General features: G+C 53.9%; 1 protein-coding gene across 14 annotated transcripts in view; it reads right to left on the bottom strand.

The window, feature by feature from the left end:
- Window positions 1-22506, bottom strand: part of MACF1 (microtubule actin crosslinking factor 1) — a 136151-nt gene that overhangs the window by 12920 nt on the left and 100725 nt on the right. For 11 of the 14 annotated variants that reach the window (XM_061480274.1, XM_061480279.1, XM_061480276.1 and 8 more), the window contains 29 exons: window positions 20101-20262; window positions 19781-19951; window positions 18247-18413; window positions 17339-17498; window positions 16419-16745; window positions 15688-15772; window positions 14274-14515; window positions 13958-14164; window positions 13243-13362; window positions 12047-12154; window positions 11484-11702; window positions 10743-10946; window positions 8665-8896; window positions 7704-7930; window positions 6654-6776; window positions 6447-6548; window positions 5970-6071; window positions 5699-5872; window positions 5440-5595; window positions 4612-4809; window positions 4167-4295; window positions 3675-3848; window positions 2762-2917; window positions 2434-2640; window positions 2180-2299; window positions 1782-1951; window positions 1459-1618; window positions 663-857; window positions 9-137 (listed from right to left, as the gene is read on the bottom strand). In XM_061480274.1, the coding sequence (XP_061336258.1) occupies window positions 9-137; window positions 663-857; window positions 1459-1618; window positions 1782-1951; window positions 2180-2299; window positions 2434-2640; window positions 2762-2917; window positions 3675-3848; window positions 4167-4295; window positions 4612-4809; window positions 5440-5595; window positions 5699-5872; window positions 5970-6071; window positions 6447-6548; window positions 6654-6776; window positions 7704-7930; window positions 8665-8896; window positions 10743-10946; window positions 11484-11702; window positions 12047-12154; window positions 13243-13362; window positions 13958-14164; window positions 14274-14515; window positions 15688-15772; window positions 16419-16745; window positions 17339-17498; window positions 18247-18413; window positions 19781-19951; window positions 20101-20262 (4926 nt within the window). Of the gene's footprint in view, window positions 1-8; window positions 138-662; window positions 858-1458; window positions 1619-1781; window positions 1952-2179; window positions 2300-2433; window positions 2641-2761; window positions 2918-3674; window positions 3849-4166; window positions 4296-4611; window positions 4810-5439; window positions 5596-5698; window positions 5873-5969; window positions 6072-6446; window positions 6549-6653; window positions 6777-7703; window positions 7931-8664; window positions 8897-9962; window positions 9972-10742; window positions 10947-11483; window positions 11703-12046; window positions 12155-13242; window positions 13363-13957; window positions 14165-14273; window positions 14516-15687; window positions 15773-16418; window positions 16746-17338; window positions 17499-18246; window positions 18414-19780; window positions 19952-20100; window positions 20263-22506 lie in introns of all 14 variants that reach the window. The other 3 variants (XM_061480282.1, XM_061480273.1, XM_061480280.1) reach the window with 2 other exon arrangements.

The following is a 22506-nucleotide window of genomic DNA, read 5'->3' as shown; positions in this document are numbered from 1 at the left end:
CCCAGTACCTTGTGTGTGTCGATGAGGGACTGCAGCGCCTCGGCATCATCGGGAAGCGCTCCTCGGAAGCGCAGGGATTGCTCTGCCTCCGAGAGCCACTCCAGCAGCATGTGCACGGCCGTCCTGAACTCCTCTGCCTGCAGCGACAAAAGCAAAGGCATCAGGTCTCCTCCTCCTGCAACACTGCTCGAACCCCTGCTGGGAGCTGGGGAGACAAAAGGGCTGAGAGGGACTTGGGAAACAAATTAAAAGAGGGGAAAGAAGTCCTATTTGTTGGCCTGGGTTTGTGCAGCACCAGCAGATGGGTCCTGCAGTGGCTGAAGACCCCCTTTTAGCTCCAATCCAGGTCTCTTTCTTGCACTGGACATCAGCAAACCCCAGCCTGGACAGTCTGATCACAGCTCTAATCCTGCTGTGCACATCAGTGAGATCTGCTCGTTCTCCCTTCTCAGATCAGCCTTTATTGGCTCTTCTTTGGGGTAAAGAATAAGTAAATAACTGACAGCCACTGGCTGCTCTGCAGCAACCCCTGGTAACTGCTGCGGGGCTGGGCTGCCCTGCTCAGCCAGATCAGGCACGGGGCAAAACCTCTTCGCTGAGGCTCAAAGCTGGAGCCCAGCAAAGCTCTCTGAGCCCGTTCCCAGCCATAGCCTTCTGCTCACCTGCTTCAAGGCCTGTTCCAGGCGGGTTTGCTTGGACACGGACAGCTTGCAGACCGTGTCCCAGCGGTTGCTCAGCTCCTGCAGCTGCACCTTCACCCAGGTCGTGTCGTCGCGGCTGTTCTCAATGAGCTCCCGGCCGGAGCGCTTCAGAACCTGCACCGTGCCCGTGCGCTTCCCCAGCTCCTTCTGGAAGACCTGCAGGGACACAGGGCAGAAGCTGAGCAGGGCTGGTCGGTCCCGGCGGGGTGTTTCATATGGAAGGAGTGAATGAAATGAGTTTGGAACACGGTTCTGCGCCCACATCAGGGATCCAACCCAACCTGGTGTGATGGGAGGGCAGGCAGAAAGCCAGGCAGAACAGGCAGCTCCTGAGCATGTTTTGGTGTAGGTACAACAACTTGACACCCTGGTAGAAGCAGTTGTGACCTGGAGCAGACAAGTTCCAGGCCCTGCAACACAGCGGCTGTGCAGGGAATTCAATGTACAAGCTGATCCAAACCCAGTCTCCGAGACGTGCTGGAGAATGGCCATGGCCAAAGTTTATCCAGGACTATAAATCCAGCCACCTTTCCAAACTAAACCTTCAACAGATCTGACTAGCAGCACCTCAGAAGAATGGAGCCCCAGCTCCTGTATCCTTCCCAGTAATGCAAAAGCTTCTTCCCACTTGTTTTGCCCTCCTTGTCCACTGCAGCAAAGCAAGGCAGCTCTGCAGCAAAGTTTCTCTCTTCTTTGGCTCTTGGGGAAGACAAACCCATCTTGTGTCTCAGAGCAGAGCTGGAAACAACACTCTCACCTTGTGATTATCCATCAGGTTCATGACCAGATCCAGGTCGCCGTGGACAGGTTGGTCTTCAGCTAACTGGGGTTCCACCTTGTAGAGCCAGTCCACCAAGGCCTGCAGAGCATCCATGAACTGGCCAGAGAACAAGAGGGCTTCCTCCAGCTTGTGCTGCCTGAAAAGCAACATCCCCATGAACTTCCATGCACAAAGTCACCTCCTTTTGTCACGTTCCAGTGGCCTCCTCCAGCCACCCCGGGAGATGTGCCTGGTCAGTGTGTTTAGCCATTGCCATGGCCCAACAAGTGCTGTGGGTACAAGGCTGGGGCTGGACTCACCTTTCCACAGACTTGCCACACACTGTGTCCCACTTATCCCGGACTTCTCCCAGCAAATTGTCCAACTTTTGAGTGTCATCCGCAAGCAATGCTTTTTCTTTGAGGGCTCTGCCCGTTCTGATGGTGGTGTCGTAGACGGGCTGCTTCCCCCCCAGCGTCTTCTGGAACTCCTGGGAACCAGAGAGAAAGCAAAGGTGCTTCAGGAAGCCTGGCCCTGGCTCTCTGAAGATACATGGTGCTGGTGAAGATCCCCACAGGAACGTTTTCCATGGCAGTGGTAAGCACTGACATTCCTTTCCCCTGCCCTCACAGCAGGGGAGATGCTGCCCTGCTCCCCACCCAACAAAGCACCCTTTCCCCCAGCGTTCAGCACCAGTTTTGCTTTGCCAAAACTCTACCTTGTGTTTGGAAAGCTGGAGCTTGATTTTGTCGGGATCATTGGAAATCTCCAGCTCTGAGTCCAGGTGATTCTCTGCATCCTCCAGCCAATCCACCAGTTTCTTCCAAGCTTCATGGAACTGCAAAGAAACAGGAGCCAGTCTGAAACTTAACACTGGTGGTGTCCCAAAGTCCCTGTCTGGTCCTGGGACCTCCTGCCCTCCAAAGCTGGATATACCCCAGGCTCTTGTCACACCCTTCCCATGTTTCTCACCTGCTTAGCTCGCTTCCTGGCATCATCAAGAGCCCGTCCCCGCTCCACTGAGCGCTGCACGACCTTCTCCCAGCGGGACTGGACGCTCACCAGCAGGTTCTTGATCAACACCACATCCTGCTTCTGACTGAGGAACTTCAGCTGGTTCCCAGTCTGATCCAGCTCGATGATCTGGTCCCGGTGAGCATTCACCTCATTGGCAAACACCTGCGAACGGCAAAATGCGCCCTGTGTAAGGGGAGCCGTGCCTGCGAGCAGGGCAGGTGAGGAGCCACCCTTGCTCCCTCCTGCATCCCGGCGAGCCCTTGGCTGCTGGTGGCACCGGTACCTTGTGCTCATCGATCTGGGCCAGCACGGCGCTGAGGATGAGGCTGGCCGGGGGCGCGATGTTCAGGCTCTGCTCGGCCAGCGTGAGCCAATTGATGAAATCCTGGAGGGAATTCTGGAAGTCCGTGGCCAGGGCCAGCGCCTCCTCCAGCTTCGCCTGCAGCAGCGGGAAGGGAAAAAGGGAAGGGGAAGAAAACACAGCATGGAGGGTGAGAGCTCCCGATGCGCGGCTCCGCGGACAGAGGCAGCCTTTGTGTCCCTGCTGGAACGTCCCTCTAAAGGGACCTCCTCGCCTCAGCCCGGGAACACGGCTTCTCTACCGCGGGGAGGGGGCTCTGGTGAAAGCCAACGCTTCCTTTCCAAACAAGAAGGGCCTCTGAAAGGGGAGACCTTCATGAGCACCCGAGCAAGCAGCTGCGTCACCCTCAGCTTCCTGCCAGCGGCATCGCCATGGGAGCGCGGCTCAGTGAGCTGGATGGGGTTTCAACGGCAGCAGCTGCAGCACCACACACTTATTCTGGGCTGAGACCACTGTGTGCCCTGGTTTATCTCATCGCCAGCCAAAAGCCTCGGATGGAGGCGACTCTGCCTGCTGTCTTGTGGGGGACCAACAAAGCTGTTCAAAGCGGGAGGTTTCTTCCCATTTCTCCTATTAACCCACAACAAAATTTACCCTCATCTTCTGTGGGACTTAACCAACTCTGATGACTGTCTAGAGGAAACACTAACAGTTTGACACTCAGGCAGCACAAACTCAATCTGAACAACACAGAAAGGTGTCCAAAAGGAAACCCCAGCCTCTTCTCCTGCCCTCACCGGCTCCATCCCTCCTGGGACAACAGACTAGCAAAGCAGGGAGCAACCACTGCCAGACCAGCTCATGGGGTGAGGGCGGACATCCCCACCAACACTACCTTTCTCTCTTCCATCTTGGTGCTGACCAGGCACCACTTCTGCTCCAGCAGTGCTACGCTCTGCTCTGTCTTTGAGCCCGAGCCCGTGTCGTCGCGGTTCAGCAGCATCAGTCGCCCCTTGGCCAGCAGCTGGCTGTAGGTGTCCTCCTTGGCTTTGAGCTGGCTGTAGAGCTCCTGCAAGGGAGGCAGCACCGAGGCGTTAGACAAGGGAAGAGCTTGGAGAGGGGCCACGGCTGGCTGCAAGTCAGGGTGGTGAGAAAATGAAGCTCAGGGCAGGCAGGGAATGACAGCAGTGCGTCACTTTGAGCAGAGGAAGGTGGTTAAAGCACCACGGCACCTGTACCAGGCATCAGGTGCAGAATTATCTGCTCAAAGAGACCAGAAAAGCACTTTCCTTCCCATCAGATACAGAAGGGCAGACGTTTCAATGCTGGTATTTGACAGGAGCTTGCTGAACTAAAAGCATTAAAAAAGTCTCTCCTAGGAAATTACCATGTGGGCATTGAGCTGCTCCCGGGCAGTTTCTGGCAGCCCTCCTGTGGGTTTTGATGCCGACAATTGGCTCTCCATCCTCGTTAGCCACAGGAGGAAGTCTTCAATCTCACCATGGAAACCCTGGGCCTGTTCAGGAACACAGAATCAGGATCAGATGACATCAGCCACCATTGATCATGCGCCAGGGTTAACGCTGCGTCTGATTCAGAACCAGATAAAGAGGCAGAGCTGGAGGCACCAGGCTGGGAGATATATGGGATATCCTTCAGCACGTGTGCCTGGTCCCTGCCCTGCTTCAGAACCCTCCAGGACTAAGATTTAGGTGAAAAACTTGGCACGAAAAAGTTCCCAACATCTCTCTAAGTCTTTCCCCCTTTATTTCCTCCCCAAAGCAAAGGGGGAAGCAGCCCCAATCCACGGCACACGGGAGCACCCCCCTGACCTGCTGGAGCGTGGACTGGAGCTGCTGCTCCCGCTCCTCCGTCTTCTGCAGCACCGATTCCCAGCAGGAGTTGAGCTTCTCCAGGCGGTTCCGCAGGCTGCTGGCATCGTCCCCTGCGCTCGACTCCAGCAGCTCGTTGCCTGCTTTGTTCACAGTCTCCACCGTCGCCTGGTGGGCCAGGACATCGTTCTTCAGCACCTGCAACATATAAAGGACATGGAGCTGTTGGAACAAGTCCAGAGGAGGCCACGAGGATGCTCAGGGGCTGGAGCACTTCCTGTATGGAGACAGGCTGAGAGAGTCGGGGCTGTTGAGCCTGGAGAAGAGAAGCTGCGTGGAGACCTCAGAGCAGCTTCCAGTGTCTGAAGGGGGCCTATAGGGATGCTGGGGAGGGACTCTTCATTAGGGACTGTAGGGATAGGACAAGGGGTAAGGGGTTAAAACTGAAACAGGAAGTTTAGATTGGATCTAAGGAAGAAGTTCTTTACTGTGAGGGTGCTGAGGCACTGGAATGGGTTGCCCAGGGAAGCTGTGAATGCCCCATCCCTGGCAGCGTTCAAGGCCAGGTTGGACAGAGCCCTGGGTGCCATGGTTTAGTGTGAGGTGTCCCTGCCCATGGCAGGGGGTTGGAACTGGATGATCTTAAGGTCCTTTCCAGCACAAACTATTCTATGATTCTACAAGAGATGGGGTGGGCAAACACTGGGACACCTCAAACCATCTTGTTAATTCCTGCCCGCTCTCATGGGCTTGAACCAACTCAAACCAGGAGAAAGGAAATCCTGCAACAGAACAGAGTGAAGGTGTACCTGGAGTAGGGGTACTCACATGGTGCTTCGCAAGTTCAACCTCGATGACTTTTGGGTCTCCATTGATGGGTTTCTGAGCATCAAGCAGCTCTTCAGTGTGGGTCAGCCAGGCCATGAGCTCAGCCAGTGCGTGCTGGAACTGTCCAAGTGCCAGGAGAGCTGCTTCTAACTTATGCTGGGCAAGGACAGGGATGGAAAAGGAGAGTTTAAGTGGTGAGGGAGGAGGAGCATCCCCGTGAGTTTCGGCCCCACACCTACAAGTGCCCAAATCTCTCTACCTGTCTGTGAGCAATCTTCTCGCCCAAATTCTCCCAGAGATGCTTCAGCTCTGTCAGTGGTTCCTTTATGATGTCTCTGTCTGTCTCATCTGTAGCTTTTTTTAGCATCAGTTCACCTTGGTGATTAAGCTTTTCCATCTCAATCTGCTGCTGGTAAACCTCCATCTTAAACTCCTGCCAAAACAAGCAGGACAAAAACCAGACCATAATGAATCCCTGGAGCGCGAGCGCCGTGACGCGAAGCCAGCACCGGAGAACCGGTCCCACGTACCTTCATCTCGTTCATTTGCTCCTTCACCGTGCTGAGGTCAGTGCCCACAGGAGACATGTTGCAGAGCTTGATCACGGCGTTATCCAGCCAGTCAAACATGGCCTGGAAGGAGCAAAGGCATCGTTAGCAAAGGGAATGGCAACACGGGCTCCTCCTGCGGCTGCTGCCTCCATCACCCTGCAACCACAGAACTTGTCTTTCAGGGCAGAGATGCCTGCTTGATTTCCAAGCTCTTTCCTTCTCTCTCCTGCTTCCAGCAAAGGGCTCATCCTACTGCTTCATGCAGAAATGGAGTCAGATTTGGGATGACAAATACAACCAAATATCTGCTCTTCCATGGAGCTCATTGCTGAGCTCAGGCTCTACCGGAGGCTGCAAACACTTGCCCAGGAGATGTTTCCTGCTTTGCGTGAGTGCAAATCCCAGTACGACTCCCGGGAGAGGATTCACAAAGCCTACCCATACCCTGCCTCTTACCTGAAGCGTGTCTTGGTATTGCACAGCTGATTGCATGGCTTCCTCAAGCTTCTCAAGCCTCTCCTTCCATGTTTTGTTTAGATTTTCCCATGCGTTGTTCATCTGTGGAACAAGAAATTGCCCACAGAATGTATTAGGCTCTTCCAGCGGAGCTCCCACTTGCTCCTACCTGATGTTACCTGCAGGAGAGGCTGCTGGTTCTCCTACCTCATCAATGCTCTTTTTCACTTCTGGTTTCTCAGTTTCACCACAGGCAAAAATTAAGTCGGTTCCAAGGAGTCGGATGAACTCCAGCTCTTCGTGCAAGCCGTCCGTCTCCTCCTTGATGGTCTGCATGGGCCACAGTGACAAGAGAAACACGTTTAGTGTTAAATGCTCTTCCAAAATCACCCTAGGAACTAAGGCACGGGCAGTCCTTCCAGCTCTGGTGTCCCGGGCCCTGGCTGACAGCCCCAGTGCCAGACCCCAGGATGGGGTTACACAGCGAGATGATGGTGTCCTGCTCACTGGCATCACCACCAGTGACCTGCTCCCAGCGATGCTGCTGGGTGCAGGGGTTGGGGGAACTCAACTAAGAACAACTGTATTTAGCTTGACACGTGCCTGGACTGCCTGGCTGAGGGTGCTGTTTACAAGAGCCATCCTGTTTACAGGAGCATTTTGTCAATATAGGAATAAGTTGCAAAGCCAGAATGGTTTTAAAGGGAGAACAGCAAGGACAAACTTAGCAAAGCATAAAGAAATCTCTGCTGCCCAAGGTCGGAGTCAAATCCACCTGAAGTGCATTTCCCCACAAACAAGACACACATGCAAGCCCATCCAGCTTTACACCTCTCCCTGCTCTAACCGAAATCTAAACACACACTTCCCACACCAGACAGCACTTGGGGAGATGCCTCCAGTTCTGACTGGGAGCAGACCCGTGCAAACTGCCACGTCACTCGAAACAAGTGGGCACACGAGTCTGACCGCACGCTTGATACGCTTCCTAAAACAGGAGCAGATAAAGTGATTTAGACATCCTTTCCTTGTCTGGAACAGGGGGTGGTGGTGGGCAGGGATATGCGAAACACACTTCTGCTTTTTGCCTTGTAGCTCCAAATCGCAGTGGAAAGAGCATGTCATAATCTGCCTGCCTGCCTACAGAGCCGTTTTACAACCACTTCTGGCCATGCTCCTATCTACGATCTGTCCCCGTTTAGCTTACAAGCTGGGTGCAGACAAGCTCCCGACACGGTACAGCCCCCCGGTCCTCACCTCTGCCGCTTCCACCTGCTGCTTGATGATGGAGGGGTCAATGCCTGGGCTCTCCAGGTCATGAACGATGTCCTGCGTGTCTTTGATGGTGGTCAGGAGAGCTGCCATGTCGTACCAGAACTTCTCTGCAAGCTCCAGGACATCAAGGAACTTCATTTCACGTTCCTCTGCCCGAGCTTTGATGTCTTCCCAGAAGAAGACCATCTGATCCAACTTATCCTGGATTACTGAGGAAGGGAGTGAAAACATTCAGTGGAGGAGGAAATCGTTTTACAACTCAAGAGCATTTTGCAAACGCTTTCCACTTAGAAACAGCCAAAGGAATATTCAACGGGAACTAGAGACGACCAGAACTATTAGAGCATTTACTCTGAGAACCAAGGGATGTGAGAAACTCCAGCTTGCAGCAATAAAGCCTTTATGTGCAGGCAAGCTCAGGGCAAATTTGCCCACACACTCTCTTCCAGTGAACCTCTGTTCTGGCCACCTCTAGCATGAAGTCTACGCTTGCTCGGTCCATGAGCTGGCTTTTGAGCTGCCAAAAAAAGGTGCCAATTAGTGCCAATGCTGTTGACAGGTCTTTTTGTGCTGGGGATGCTCTTTCCCTCCATTAGATGCTGAATCAACACCAGCAAATCGTTTCACAGGGGCCACCAATCGTTGCCACAAGAGACCAGCTCAGGGGGGAGGGCTCAGCTTGGCTGAGCTGAAACCTCTGCCTGAGAAGCCACAAACGCTTCTTTCTGCCCTGATACCACCCTGTCTGCTCCGGATGGAAGCAGGCATCAGACATCTCCACACGGAGCACGCATCCTTCCTCCTAAGGCCAGGAGACCCTCTGAAATACACCCCGTGGACATCAAAGCCTCCCCAACAGCGACAGAGCCGTGGTTTGGGTAGGAGAAGCTGGGCACAGCTATGAGGCCAGCCAGCACCTCCTGTTTAAGGCACCCAGAGATACCTTTTGCTGCCAGGTCCTTGTCTGCTCCCTGCGAGCGGCCGATCAGCTCTTCCCCGCGGCGTTTCAGCGCCTCGAAGGAGGGCTGCAGCTTCTCCAGCTCCACGCTGGCACTCTTGTTCTCGCTGATGCACTCCCGGATCTTCTCCACCTCGGCGGGGATGAGCGGGGGCATACGCAGGCGGGAGGAGAGGGCTTCCAGTGTCTCCAGCATGGGCTCGATCTTGTCATGGAACTGGAGAAGAACAAGTCCATTAGGGAGGGCGAGAGGAGATGAAGCAACGCTGCCTCGCTCCCTGCGTGTGCAACAGCCCCAGCGGCCTCTTGGAGAGGACAAACATTGCCTGCAATAGCAATGAGACCTGGAGCCTCCTGTTCGTGCCTGCCTCGGCTCTCCTCTGCTGCCAACAGCCCCAGGCTGCCCCAGCTCAAACCACACACAAGCCACAGCCTCACAGAGCCAGCACGGGCAACTGTGAACCAAACACAGCAGCGATTTATCACCAGATTCAACCCTTCAAAACCTCCCATTTTTGGCTGCTGCAGATGGGCAGCGTGGTACCAAAATCCATTCCCGGTTGTTTGAGCATCTGTGCAGAGATGCTGCTGGAAAAGCACCGTGTCTGGTGCTGATGGAATCTCCACTTTGCAACGGCAGCAGGATATGGCCCCGGCAGGGTCAGCAGGAGCTGGTGAAGGCTGCATGCATGGGGAGGAGCGAGCTGCCACGGTGCTGGGTCTCTGACCAAAGCAGAACCGGAAAGCCAAGAGTGACAGAGGATGGGGTCTAGCAGGGTTCACTGCTATTGTCTTCCTTAAGAAGAAAAGTCAACTTTGGCCTTAAAGATCCCAAAGCATCTCTGCTGGAGGAGGACAGCTCTGTGCTCCGACTGCCAGCTCCAGGCCCTCCCTGCAGGACACCAGTGCTGGTGGTGGCCAAACCCAGGCTCCAACAGCAGAGAGGAGATGGGCTCTGGGTGCAAAGTTGATCTGGGACACGCTGGCTCAGCCAAGAAGCAGGAGCAAACCAGCAAGTGCAGCCAGAGCAGAAAGCTCTGAGCATCAATGTAAAAGCAAACCCTCTGCTTTGCAGGAAGCATTCCCAGCGGAAGCTTGGCCAATGGCTGTAACCAGGCGGCAACGCAACAAAAGCCATCTCAGAAACGGGATTTCAGGCCCCCGGAGTTAACTTTCAAGCATGTTCTGCTCAGCTGTGCATGGACCAGGACTAGAGGTCCGGGTGTAAATCAGAATCAGCCCAAAGGAAGAGTGTAAGTGAGGATGGGTGGTGTGGGGCTTACCTCCGTGATCTGCAATGGTGGGGCGCAGTCAACACAAGAATGAAATGGGACCATGTGGGGAGGACGGGCACAGGCAGCAACACACACAGATAACACATTCCACAATGGGAGTGAGAGATGAGACGGGAAGGGGGGGTGGAGGGGAAAAACTCGGAGTTAATACAGTGCAAACCAAGAGAAGTGACTACACAATACAGGAGTAAAAAACACCCAGACATGACAAAAACCAACTGTGCTACTAACACAGGGGGAAATGAAACACAACCAGGGGGTCATAAACCTCCAGTGGCAGGAACTCTTCACCCCCTCTCTGGACTTTAGCACCTACAGCCCTTCCTTTCATATCTCTGCTCCTGTTGCCATCGACCTCCTCTGGAGATGCCCAGACCCTAGAGATGACCGTTAACTCGCCCATACAAAAGAGCACATGGCTGTTCACTGCACACACAGCTTATCAGAAAGGAAACTTATCTCTCCAAGCTCTTTCAAGAGGCCCTTTCAACCTTGGGTGGATGCCAACACAGCCCCTTTGAACGAGCATCATTACTGAGGTTGTAAAACTTTATTACCCTATTTACTATGTCAGGACTCCAACGCCTTCTCCCCTCCTTTCCCAGCCAGTGCTGAGTGGCAGGAAACTACCCCGGAGGTGTCTGACCACACTGGGCCTTAGAAAGGGTTTTACAACTGTAACACTCAGAATGAAACCACATTTCAAAGCCCGTGGCTCCCCTGGGACACTGTGATAAGAGCACTCAGCACCACGGCACCGCAGCGTACCTGGGTGGACTGCGAGACGGCTTCGTCGAGCGCCAGAGCCCGCTGACACACCTCCTCCTTGATTCTGGCATACATGGCCTCTGCTGTGCAGTATTTCTTCTGCACCATCTCCCCTTCCTTGGGGTTCAGGTCCTTGAGCTGCGGCCCGATTTTCAGCAGCTTGTCAATATGAGGTTTATGCTCAGCAATGGACTCTCGCAGTTGCTAGGGAATAGAGGGGATAAAACCCACATTTGTTTAGAAACCTGCCGAAAGCTGCTGCCTCTGTTGCATGAGACACTCCAAACGCAGCGATCCTATCTCGTAGTGAACTCATGCTGGGGATTTCTTGACCCAGCATCTGCCAAGCACATGGCACTCGCCGCTTCCTAACATGGCTTTGGCACAGTCTGCCCGGCTCCCTCCCCTCCCCATGGGGAACACCACAGAGAAAGCTTTGCAGCTCTCTCCCCTAAATGCACAAAGCAGTTTTCCCTGCCACGATCAGGCAGGAGATCCGAAGGCAGCCTGGCTCCCTTGGGTGCCATCTGTATTTCAGTAAGAAGGGCTCCAACATATCTAGTGATTTTCACACGGTACACTCATGGCCAATATAATATTGTATTATACAGGCAGGATGCCCAAAAAGAAGAGAATGGGGGGAAAAAATCAGAAAAAAAACATGAAAAACCCCTGTGGGAGCTGTGCCTCCATTAAGGTAGAACTGATGGTACCCGAGATGCCAACGCCGCATCCCCTTACCCTCATGTCCTCCTGCTGCTGCTTGAGCTGCTCGTGATCGATGGCCGGAGGGGGCAGCTGGGAGATGAGGGCTTGTGTCTCCTCGATCCATGGGTTCAGCTCCTCATAGGTCTCCCAGAACTGGTTGACCAGGACCTGGGCACGCTCCAAACGGGTGTAGCGCTCCGAGTTGAGCTGGCTCACGGCTTCGTACTGCTGCACCAGGGACTCGGTTTTCTCCTAAAGGAAAGGAGGGAGGGGAGTTATAGGCAGGGACGGAAAGGGACCAGGCCAAGCACCAGGGCATGCCGTGAGCTCGAAGAGCTGAGGTGCCTTTGGTGGCCTTCCACGTGCACAGGCTGTAATTCCAATTAAAGCAGCCTCAGAAATCTCTGCTCCCCCCAAGCCCAATCCCCGAACACTGCAATAAAACTATGCAATAAAGCAGAGCAATAAATGCAAAGAGATTTCTGCCAACACTGGTGGGAATTCCTAAAGATGGAGCCATTAGAAACTACTTCAGCCTGTGAGCAAGCTGAGCACTCACCCCTCTCCGTCCCTCCCCATCACAGAGCGGGGCTCACCTGGAGAACAGCTTTTTGTTCCTCGCCGCACGTCCCAAAGATCTCACTGCGCTGGCTGAACAGCTCATCCATGGAGTCTTTGTGCCGAATAATGTCGATGGAAAAAGCCTGCGGGAAGGAAACATCCAGAGAAAGGAAAGAAATCAGAGCTGAGCCTGATTTCTCCCCCTCGACCCATCCATGGGAGCTCAGCAGTGCAGGGACTGTGCAGAACTCGGCACAAGGTTCCTGCAGCACATGGAAAACCTGGCTGAAAGTGCAGATTACAGCATGGGTTTCTCATGACTCATCCGCATTGACCTCTGTCTTTTAAAGGCCTGAGGAATCAGCCCAGCTCCACACCAGAGGAAAAGCTCAACCCTCCATTCATCACTCAACATGGTAACTCCCAAAACATCACTCTCCAGAACTGCATCTACCAATAACTTTGCCATTCCCAAGGTCCACGCGATGAGCAGCGGGAAGCCAAGCTGAGCTCAATTTAACTTGATACTCAATGGTTCAGTCCCCTCCCTTAGAACAATGTCTTATGTTTCCTTTTTGTTTTCAAGCCCAATAAGCCCGTGCTCTGCTCTGATCGCTGAGGCTGGCGAAGGGAAGAAAAGGGCCGTTTATATTTAAAGTGCTGTTCTTTCAGGCCCTTTGAGATGAGCTCATCTCGAAGATATAACACCCCCCCAGCGCCTCTTTGTTCCACGTCTGGCTGCCAGGAGGGAACCGAGTCCCTCACTGCAAGGAACAATGAGCAAAAAGCAAATGTAAAAGCACCCTCATTAATCAATAGATACTTTTCTCTGAACCCTTCCTGCTGCCAGCGCCTCCAAGATCCACGGAGAGCTGCTCCAGTGGATACATGGAAAGCCCTTGAAAGTACAGCGAAGAGCACCCATCCAGCCCTAAACAGCCATGACAGGACACAAGGCTTCTTCCTTTAGAAGCCCAACATTTTGTTTCTCTAAATTGTCTTTCTCCCTTGTTTTTTCCATCTGCTTACCAAGGACAAGTGCTGGAATCTTTCCTGGTGCTCTGGGCTCAGCACCATAAACCCCAGGGTAAACCCCCTGAACCCTAAGCCATCACCCAAACCACAACCCATCACCCAAACCCTATCCCATCACCCAAACCCTATCCCATCACCCAAAGCCCATCCCATCACCCAAAGCCCATCCCTCCTCACCAAGCAAGTGCTTTCGTACCTTCTGCACCTGCAGCTGGGCTGTTGTCTGGTCCTGCTCCAGGCGGATGGGACCGAGAGCCATCAGCTTCCGCTTGGTCTCAGCCACCCAGGCCAGCTCCGCGTCGGCCGCCTGCTCGTACTGGACCACGGGAGAGGACAGGCAGCACAGGTTAGTGATGGGCAGCAGGGATGGAGCACGCTGGGGAGGGTGGGAGAGATGGGGGACCCAGAGGGATGTAGGGGAACAAACGTCTTGCCAGGGTGTGGGGAGAAGGGGACACTGGGGTGGACACAGTTTTCTGAGAGCTCCACAGCCTCCACTCTGTGTAGAACAAGCCTTGCTTGAGAGGACTGTTCACCTGGAACAAATCCCTGTGCTATCACAACACGGGATGATGCTCTTCCAGGCCTGAAAGTCACCTGTCATTGCTTTTACACCTTCTCCATCACCCATGCGAGCTAAAGCCCGCAGGTGGGATAACACAGTGCTGCACCAGAGTTATCCAATCCAAACCACACACAGTACGATGGGTCAGAAACCAGCCTGGCTGCCACGCACCGCTGGTGGGGCCCATTCATTTCTTGGCATTCCCAATGGGATCTCCCTCTCCTGTTGTGCTGTGCTTGCGACCCCTCTCACAACCATCATGCCGTATGGGCTGGAGCGGTGCTGAGCCGCTCGCTCCCGCTCTCCCAAGCAACCCCATCAGTCTCCAGTGGGGTTATTAAATTACCTGTTGAGACCTCTGAATAGCAGCATCGATTTCTTCCACTCTCTGCTTGATGGTGTCACTGACCAGCTTGTAGCGCTCGTTGGTGTCGGACACCAGCTTGTCCAGCCCTTCCCGGGCTCGCCAGGGAACCAGCTCCAAGAGCGCTCGGCTCACCTCATTCACCGTGTCCAGGACGAGCCTGTGCTCCATCACCTCCTTCTTCAGCTCCTGTGGAAGGCACCCATGGACACCCAAGAACATCATCCCCCATCCTCTCAACACAGCAAGCAAATCCCTGCTGTCTCCCACCCTCGCGTTGCCCGGGTGCTGCTCCCACCTTTTGCCTCTGCTGGAACTGGGGTATCTGCTCGCTGGCTGGGGACTGTCCCCCGCTGGAAGCCAGCTCATCCTCCACGCTGCTCATCCAGCTCGTGAGCTCCTCGTGCGTGGACTGGAACTTGGTGGCCAGCTGCCGAGCCTGCTCCAGCGTGCGCAGCGCCTTGGAGCTGGCGGCGGTGATGTCCGAATAGCGGGTCTTGATCCCATCCAGCTTCTCCTGGATCAGCAACACCTCCTCCCCTGTGAGACAGCACCAAGGGGCAAATGATGCTGGGGCTGTGGGTGCTGAAGGAAGGTTTAAGCAGCAACCCACCCTGTTCTCCCCTGTTTGGATTAGAGGCTGGAGAAGCTCTGCTCTGGAGCCAGGCTGAGAGAGCTGGGCTGGGGCAGCCTGGAGAAGAGAAGGCTCCTGAAGGGGAGACCTGAGAGCAGCTCCAGTGCCTAAAGGGGCTGCAGGAAACCTGGAGAGGGGCTTGGGACAAGGGCCTGCAGAAACAGGCCAAGGGGAATGGCTTTAACCTGCCAGAGGGGAGACTGAGATGAGCTCTTAGGCAGAAGCTCTTCCCTGTGAGGGTGCTGAGGCACTGGCACAGGGTGCCCAGAGAAGATGTGGCTGCCCCATCCCTGGAAGGGATGCAAAGTGCAGCTTTGCAACCTATTTTAACAGCCAGGAAGCTGCTCTTAGAGCTGACACTTTCTACCAGCCAGCACAACATCCCTGGAACAGGATGGGATCATGCTGCGAAGCCTGGCTTTGCCACAAACCCCAAAACCACCATAACTCAGCTCTCAAGTACCAAGAAAAAAAAGGTCCAGTTCACTCTTTACTGCTATTCCCAAGGGGACAAGAGACTGCGAGCCAAATTCTTTCTAATCACTCTTCCTGCTGCACGGCTCCCACAGGGACAGAGGCCTGGACATCTGCTCCGAGCAGACCACATCTGAAGGAAATGCATCGCCCCGACCTTTCTTCCCACTCAGAAACACAAACTCGCACCCACGTGGCAACAGCAACAAATGCTCAGCATGGGAAAGCGATATTAGGAAAGGGCCGGGTGTATTTTTAACCTCTTTCCATGTGATTTAGCAGCTGGATGCAATGGGAAAACCCTCCCTCGCGTTGCACGGCTGCTCAGCACAGAGCATCGCCACGCTGGTGGGAATCACCCGCGCACCGAGCTATGAGACTTGGGACCAAGGGAGTCCAAAGGATTAAGCTGGAGCACTTTGTGGCTCTGGATGCAAACCAGCTCCTTTGGGAGCATCCAAAAGGAAATGAGACCTCAGGAAGAACATCCTCCCTCAAAGAGAGTATCACTGCAGAGCATGGGCTTCCCAGGGAGGATCGTGGGGAGGACAGGGGCTTCCCAGACCCCCCCATCAGCCAGAGCATCCCCAGCTCTTCGTGGTACCTGTGGTTTGCTTCAGAAGAGCTTGCCCGTTTCTAATGGCTTGGTCCACATTCTTCTTCCTGTTGACAATTTCCTCATTCAAAGCCTGGAGGGAAAGGCAGATTGGGGTTATCCTCCTGCAGGCAGGTCCCTGTGTCCTGCCAGCCAGAGATGCTAAGGAGAGCATGAAGTGCTCCTCCTGAGTATGGGAAGGGTGAACATCAGATGTGGTACTTGTCCAGACATCCTGCTATGGGCATAACTGGGACTTCTAGGACCAAAAGGCTCCAATCTTAGAGCAAACCCAACCCAACCCACTGGATCTGTGTTAGCAAAGAACTCGCCCTTGTATTAGACATAACCTCACTTCTGAAAGGAACTTCCATGGCCCCAGGAGCGGAAGCAGACGCTCCCTCGGTGGCCAGCCTGCCTTGGAAAACCCACTGGGCTTTTCAAGCTCGCATTCTTGGAAACAGCATCCAGCTTCCTAAAGGCATGGGGTGGCCAAGCTTGCCCAGACATTGTTCACAAAGCAGATGAATAACTGGATGTTTTCCCCTCTGGGAAACCTGGGTTTTGGGGCCATACCGATTGTTTTTAACACATGAAAACTCTTTATGCTTCTCCAAGCCTAGAAGTGGAACCAGGAGTGGAATGAGCTATGTCAAATTAAAGTCAGACCAGAACCGGCACTAAAGACAGAGAAATGCAACCAAATAAACAACATAAACATGGAAGAAAATGGAAAATACCAGCTGGTCGGCATGCTGCTTCTGCAGGACGTCCCGTTTGTAATCCTTTACGGATACCGAGCCGAGCTTGTCCTCGACCTCAGCCAGCCAGTTGAGCACTTCCACCTCCTCCTCCCCAAAGAGCCTGGCGTTCGATAGCGCCTGATCCAGCAGCGCTGCCTTCCGGCAGCACCGCTCCTGGACCTCGCCGTAGCGGCTCTGCAGAGACTCCAACCTCTCTGCCAGCAGCCTGCGCTCAGCGGCACAGCTCAGGGAGGAGAGGGACTGCCCGACCCCGAGCACCCGGGCCACGTCGCCCGCATGGCTCTCTATCTCTTCCTCTAGAGCCTGAATGGCGGGAGGATAAAATGGACAACAGAAAGGAAAATGAGTGAGCAAACCAAAACTAAAAATGGAGAACACAACCAAACGAACGCAAAAGGGGAAACGGAAACAATGAAATGTGATTGACGGGATGGAGGAGACACGAAACCCATCCGTGAATGGGCACGCTGCAACAGAATAAAGGAAAGGTTTCAAACCAAGTTGGGAGCACATCTCTGAGGTGCAGGGACCGAGACTGATATTCAAGGAGCATCTGGACAAAGCTCTTGGTTGGACGGTTTGGTTTTAGGTAGTCCTGCAAGGAGCAGGGAGTTGGACTCGATGATCCCTTCCAACCTGAGATATTCTGTGACTCTTTGAAACACAAGAGCAGGAATGGGTTTTCTATCCAGAGCCGGACAGGCTGCAAGGCGCAAAGACATCAGTTTGGTATTTACCCGCCCTGAGTTAGGGTTTGGAGCCTTCTCTGTACATAAAGCAGCCTGGGTACCTCCCTGCGTACTTATTTGTGCCCAAAACCCCCTCGCTGGGGCAGAAACAACCACCTGAGCAGGACATGAGAGCAATCACTTCCATCAGCAGCTCCTGGGTCCTACCTTGTGCCGACTGATCTGCTGCTGGATTTTGGCAGTCTGGGTGCCGATGGGCTCCGAGTTGGCCAGTTTCTTCTCTGTCACGGAGAGCCAGTCCGACACGGGCTCCGTGGTCTCGTGGAACTGCTTTGCCAGGACCAAGATGTCCTCCAGCTGCTTCTGCCTGCAGTGAGGAATAAAGCACTAAGGAGCAGCTCCCTGTTGGAGCCAGGCTTTGAGTATTAGGGAGAGGGAACCAAAGCAGCCCTCTTCAGAGCAAGGTGGGGACGCTGTCATTCAAGCTGCAAAGGCAAGGACAAAAATCAGCGTGGGGAAACTGCAAAATAAACTGATTCGTGCAGCAGTGCCTTTGGGTCCAGTTCATCCCCCTGGGAAAGAGGCAGAAAGGCTCCCTCACTGGGCTGCTTTACACCCATTCCCATCATTATCTTGGAGATGCTCTGACATGCTCAGCTTGTGGCCGGGCTCTTGGTGTTTGGGAGCTGCTGAGCTTCTGTTCAAAGACATTCCAGCACTGATACAAGTCTTATATGGGCAGTCCCATCTTGGCAGGGATCTAAAACACTGGGAAGGTCAAACGGGGCCTTCAGAAGTGATTTCATAACCTCAAAAATTAGCTTATGTAGCAACAAGCGACTCACAAATGAGATTCAGGCAGCAGGAAGGTGTCAACAGGATGCTGCTGCTCGAGCTAAACGTTAAAGCTTAAAGGAATAAAAATAACATCCATCCCCTGCAGGGAATTTATTTAATCCGAGCTCTTCCCTGCCATTGGAAGCCACCGCTATCAGCTTCAGCTCCCGGACTGCCTCTGATTTCCCCTGTTTTCCAGCTGTTTCCAGGATGTGTCTGCACACAAACCCCCGCCAGCTTCCCGCACGTGGGAGCCCAGAGGCTGAGCTGCCCCTCACCTGCCGGCCGCGCTGCCCAGCAGCCCTGCCCAGCGCCGCTCCAGGCTCTCCAGCTGCCCCACGATCTTCTCCCGGTCCGCGGGCTCTGCCGACTGCGCGATCCGGCCGCCTTCCGCCTGGATCATCTCCACGGTGGCTTTGCGATCGTCCAGGAGGCGCTGGAGCAGCTTTACAGCATCAGCAGTGAGACCAAAGGAGCAGGGTTACCGGGCTGGAGCAGCAGAACCAATTCTAGCCCTCAGAGAGGTGGCATCTCTCATTGTGGCTGAAAACCACTTGTAAGGATGGGGCTAAAGCCAAAGCCAGCCCCGTGGGACAGCCTCTGCCATCAAAACCAGTTTAAAACTAATAATAACAACATAATGAGATGCTTTAATTTGGTCAGCCCTGAAGTGGTCAGGCAGTTGGACTAGATGTCATCGTAGGCTCCTTGCAACTGAAATATTTTATCCCATTCCATTCTATCCCATCCTGTTAAATTCTATCCCGTTCCACTTTATCCCATTCCATTCGATCCCGTTCAGTCCCATTCTATTCCAATTTCTATTTGAAAAGAAATTCAAAGCACTTCTGCACCGGGGAAGTTTTCAAAGGCTTCCCCCGTATCACCCCCTAACTTATGGGGATCATGTTTTAACTTCCACTTCAAATACATCTCCTCTTCAGAGCCTCAAGACATCGGGCCAAGCCCTGGTAAGAATTCATTTCTGAGATGTTTTACTATGACCACACTTGAACTTTCCCTCGCTGGCTCACAAGGGCAGGCGCCAACCCAGGCTGTTATCTCTGCAAACACCAGCGTGCCTCAGGCCGGGTCTTACAGTTTGTCCCAGTACCCAAACCAGTGCCTACAACAGCAGCTTGCTCCTGACACAGCAGAACTGTCACCACAAACAGAAGGCAGGGCTGGAAAAACACGGCCGACCAGCAAAACCAGCAGCAAACTTCAAGAGGCAGCAGGAGGGTAAAGTAACGCTGGTGACTGGGACAGCAGAGATAGCAAGTGTGGTCAAAGGAGCTACCTGCTTATTACATTAGGATGTGGGAATCCAGAAGATCCACCACAGAATCATAGAACAGTTTGGGTTGGAAAGGACTGAAGATCATCCAGTTCCAACCCCCTGCCATGGGCAGGGACACCTCACACTAAACCAGGTCATCCAAGGCTCTGTCAAACCTGGCCTTGAACACTGCCAGGGATGGAGCATTCACAGCTTCCCCGGGCAACCCATTCCAGTGCCTCACCACCCTCACAGTAAAGAACTTCTTCCTTAGATCCAATCTAAACTTCCCCTGTTTCAGTTTTAACCCGTTACCCCTTGTCCTATCACTACAGTCCCTAATGAAGAGTCCCTCCCCAGCATCCCTATAGGCCCCCTTCAGATACTGGAAGCTGTTCTGAGGTCCCTGTGAAAGAAGCAGGCTTGTGGACATCCCAGATAGGCTTTGCTGTTACAGCTGGTCCCCAAAACACTGTCTGGCTGTGCAGGGCTCCCGGTCCCACTGAGCCTGTTGTCACCCTGTGCTTGCTCACCTTCTGCTCCTGGATCTGGGCTTTCACCACCTTGTACTCAGCAGAGGGAGGTTTCTGGTTGGAGATGAGCTCCTCGGTGTCTGCCAGCCAGCTCAGCAACGGCTCCAGGGCATCCTGGAACTTCCCGCAGTGCAACAGGGCCTCCTGCAGCTGAGCAACTCGCTGGGCCACCTGTACCCCAAATACAACCCCACCGCACCGTCAGGCTGCTGATGCATTGACACCGGAGCCTCAGCTCCTTGCCAATGACCCCCTTCTTCTACCAGACCCCAACAGGGCCCAGAGGATCTGGTTACAGCCCCCCCCCGCCATGCTCTCACCTTCTTGTTGAGGGTATTCCAGCGGGTGTTGATTTCTTCCATGTCATGCTCCAGCCCTTGGACATCACAGTTTTTCCCGGCGCTTTGGATGAGTCCCTGACCAACTCCATTGACCTGCTGTAGTTTCAGCTGGAGAGGATCCACTTGCTCCTTCTGGAACAGCTAGGAATGGGAAGGGCGGGAGAGAAAAGGTGTTTGTAATCCACGAGATGCTCTTAAAGCCCCTCCAATCATTCAGATACAAAAGGCTTTCTTCTCTAGAGGAGATGCAGAAGCTCCTTGCAGTGATTTCATTGGAGTTGCACAAGTTTGAACTCCTCCCTCGCCTTGACCCAGTAACACAGATGCCACTAGTGTGGAGCACAGCTTGGGATCTATAAGCATCCACCTCTGCTTTTAAATGGGTAAATCCCCTTTTTCCAAGCACTGGGGCAAGGTGGAAAGAGCAAATGGGTGAAGAAATGAGAGCACTGGCTCTGGCCAGCCACCAGATTGGGAAACGATGCTCCTGGGGGAAAACCTAAAGCAATTCTCACAGTGATGCTGTTGAGAACAGAGACCTGACATCATAGGAGTTTGTTAACCACAAAATTACAGACACCATGAAGCCGGCTGTGTTTCGAAAGACAAAGGCAATGAGCAATGAATGTGCCAGTCATTTACTGCACCACGCATTTGGCATGGTCCTGCCTGGGAATCCTGTGGGGAAAAGCTTTTCAGAACACAAAAGATGCGATAGGGAAGGGGGAGGAGAGCGGATGAAGCACCCCATTGTGAAGAGAGGCAGCAGGGCAAATCCTGTTCCCTGGAAGGAGATACATGCTTTTATCAGAGTATCAGAGCTGGGGATCTGCTCTAACCGTGCTGACGGCCGCCCTGCATGGTCCCTGCAGCCACACAGCCCGGTCCCAAGGGACAAACCTGGGAAAACCAAAGGAAAAGAGGCCCTCCATCACTTCCTCTGGTCCCTTGGACCACGAGCCCACCCAGAGCACAAATCACCCTGCACCCAGCGCTGGGCAGGAGCGGAGCCCTCAGCCCTGGCACAGCACCTTCTCTTTGGGAAGCAGAGGGATCGCAGGCAGCTGCCTGCTTCCTCATGTGCCACAGACTGAATGGACACTGACGGCATCAAGGAAGTCCCACTCGGATGCAGGATCTCTCCTAACAGAGCAGCAGCTCATGGATGGCACAGCTCTGCGGACCCAGCAGACGCTTGGCCTCCAAAGGAACACAAGGCAGGCGAAACCTCCCCCCACAAACACACACAAAGTCCCCAGCCCAAGCAAAGGGGCTGCTTTGACTTTCTTTGCCTCATTTCCCAAGTGATTTCTTCCCATCCAGGAGCTGTTTGCTCCAGGAAAATTATGCCACGGTTCTAAGAAACAAACAGTGACACGGAACCAGCGATGCCCTGGCTGCTGCTCCCGTGGCTGTTTATATCTGGAGCCGGCTGCCAGAGCAGCCAAAGCCACAAAAGGACCAGGCTGATAAGCCTGGCATGCAAAAAAACAAACTCCAGGGCTTCGGAGCAGGGCAGGAGCCCTGAGCAAACCCGGCCACAGGCACCTGCACCATGCATCGCTGCGCAAGGATCCCTACAAAGGCAATCACAGCCACAGCCCGAGGAGCGAGCACGGCCAACACATTGTGTTTCATTGCTCATAAAAGATTCCAGTGATTTAGTTCATTAACCTCACGGTGACTCAGCTTTGAGGCTCATATTTAATATCTATTTGCTGGGCAGGAGAAGGCGCAGAGTGAGGCGTCCCCCCTGGGCAAAGCGGCTGGACAGACGTCTTGGCAAGCAGAAGGACATCTGCTCCACTCCCAGCAATGCCTCCCAAAGCAGCTTCCCAAAGCATCCCTTCACTTTCTGCTTCCTCCATCACCTTCACTCCTTAACCCCACCGCTGCCAAACCCGGGGCCTGGCCCCGAAGTGGGAAGAACCAGCACAGACCCAGAGCTGCCAATGGCTTCAACAGCGTTTGAGCAAGGCAGAGATTTATGGGGTTAACAATGAGATGCTGCACTTGAAACAAGGGTTCCTCCAGCAAGGACACACTGACACCAAAGAGGCAAGAACCCAAGAGCTCTGCTTCCTCGCCAAGGTCCACATTGGGTGCTCCAGCCCATGCTCACATGGACCCCCCCCATGTGAGAACATCCCTCCAAGCCTCTCCACGTGTGTTTCCCACACACGTGGCACAGCCCAAAGGATGAGGAAATGCCACCCAATTGGGATTTTCGGCGCTGTCTAACTTCTGATGTCTCCTTAGTGATATCGCTCCTAATCCAGATGGCAGGAAAGCAGCACTTGGCTGTGGGAACTCCACCACCGAGGTCTCTCCAGGCAAAACTATGGCACAGCAAAGCAAATCCCCAAACACCAGAGCGAATCTGAG

The sequence above is a fragment of the Pezoporus flaviventris genome, unplaced genomic scaffold (genome assembly GCF_033815535.1).
Source record: "Pezoporus flaviventris isolate CSIRO_AGI_PZ_B2104156 unplaced genomic scaffold, CSIRO_AGI_Pfla_v1 ptg000176l, whole genome shotgun sequence".
Taxonomy (NCBI): Eukaryota; Metazoa; Chordata; class Aves; order Psittaciformes; family Psittacidae; genus Pezoporus; species Pezoporus flaviventris.
The sequence above is the reverse complement of the archived record's forward strand: the minus strand, read 5'-3'. Positions and strand labels throughout refer to the sequence as shown.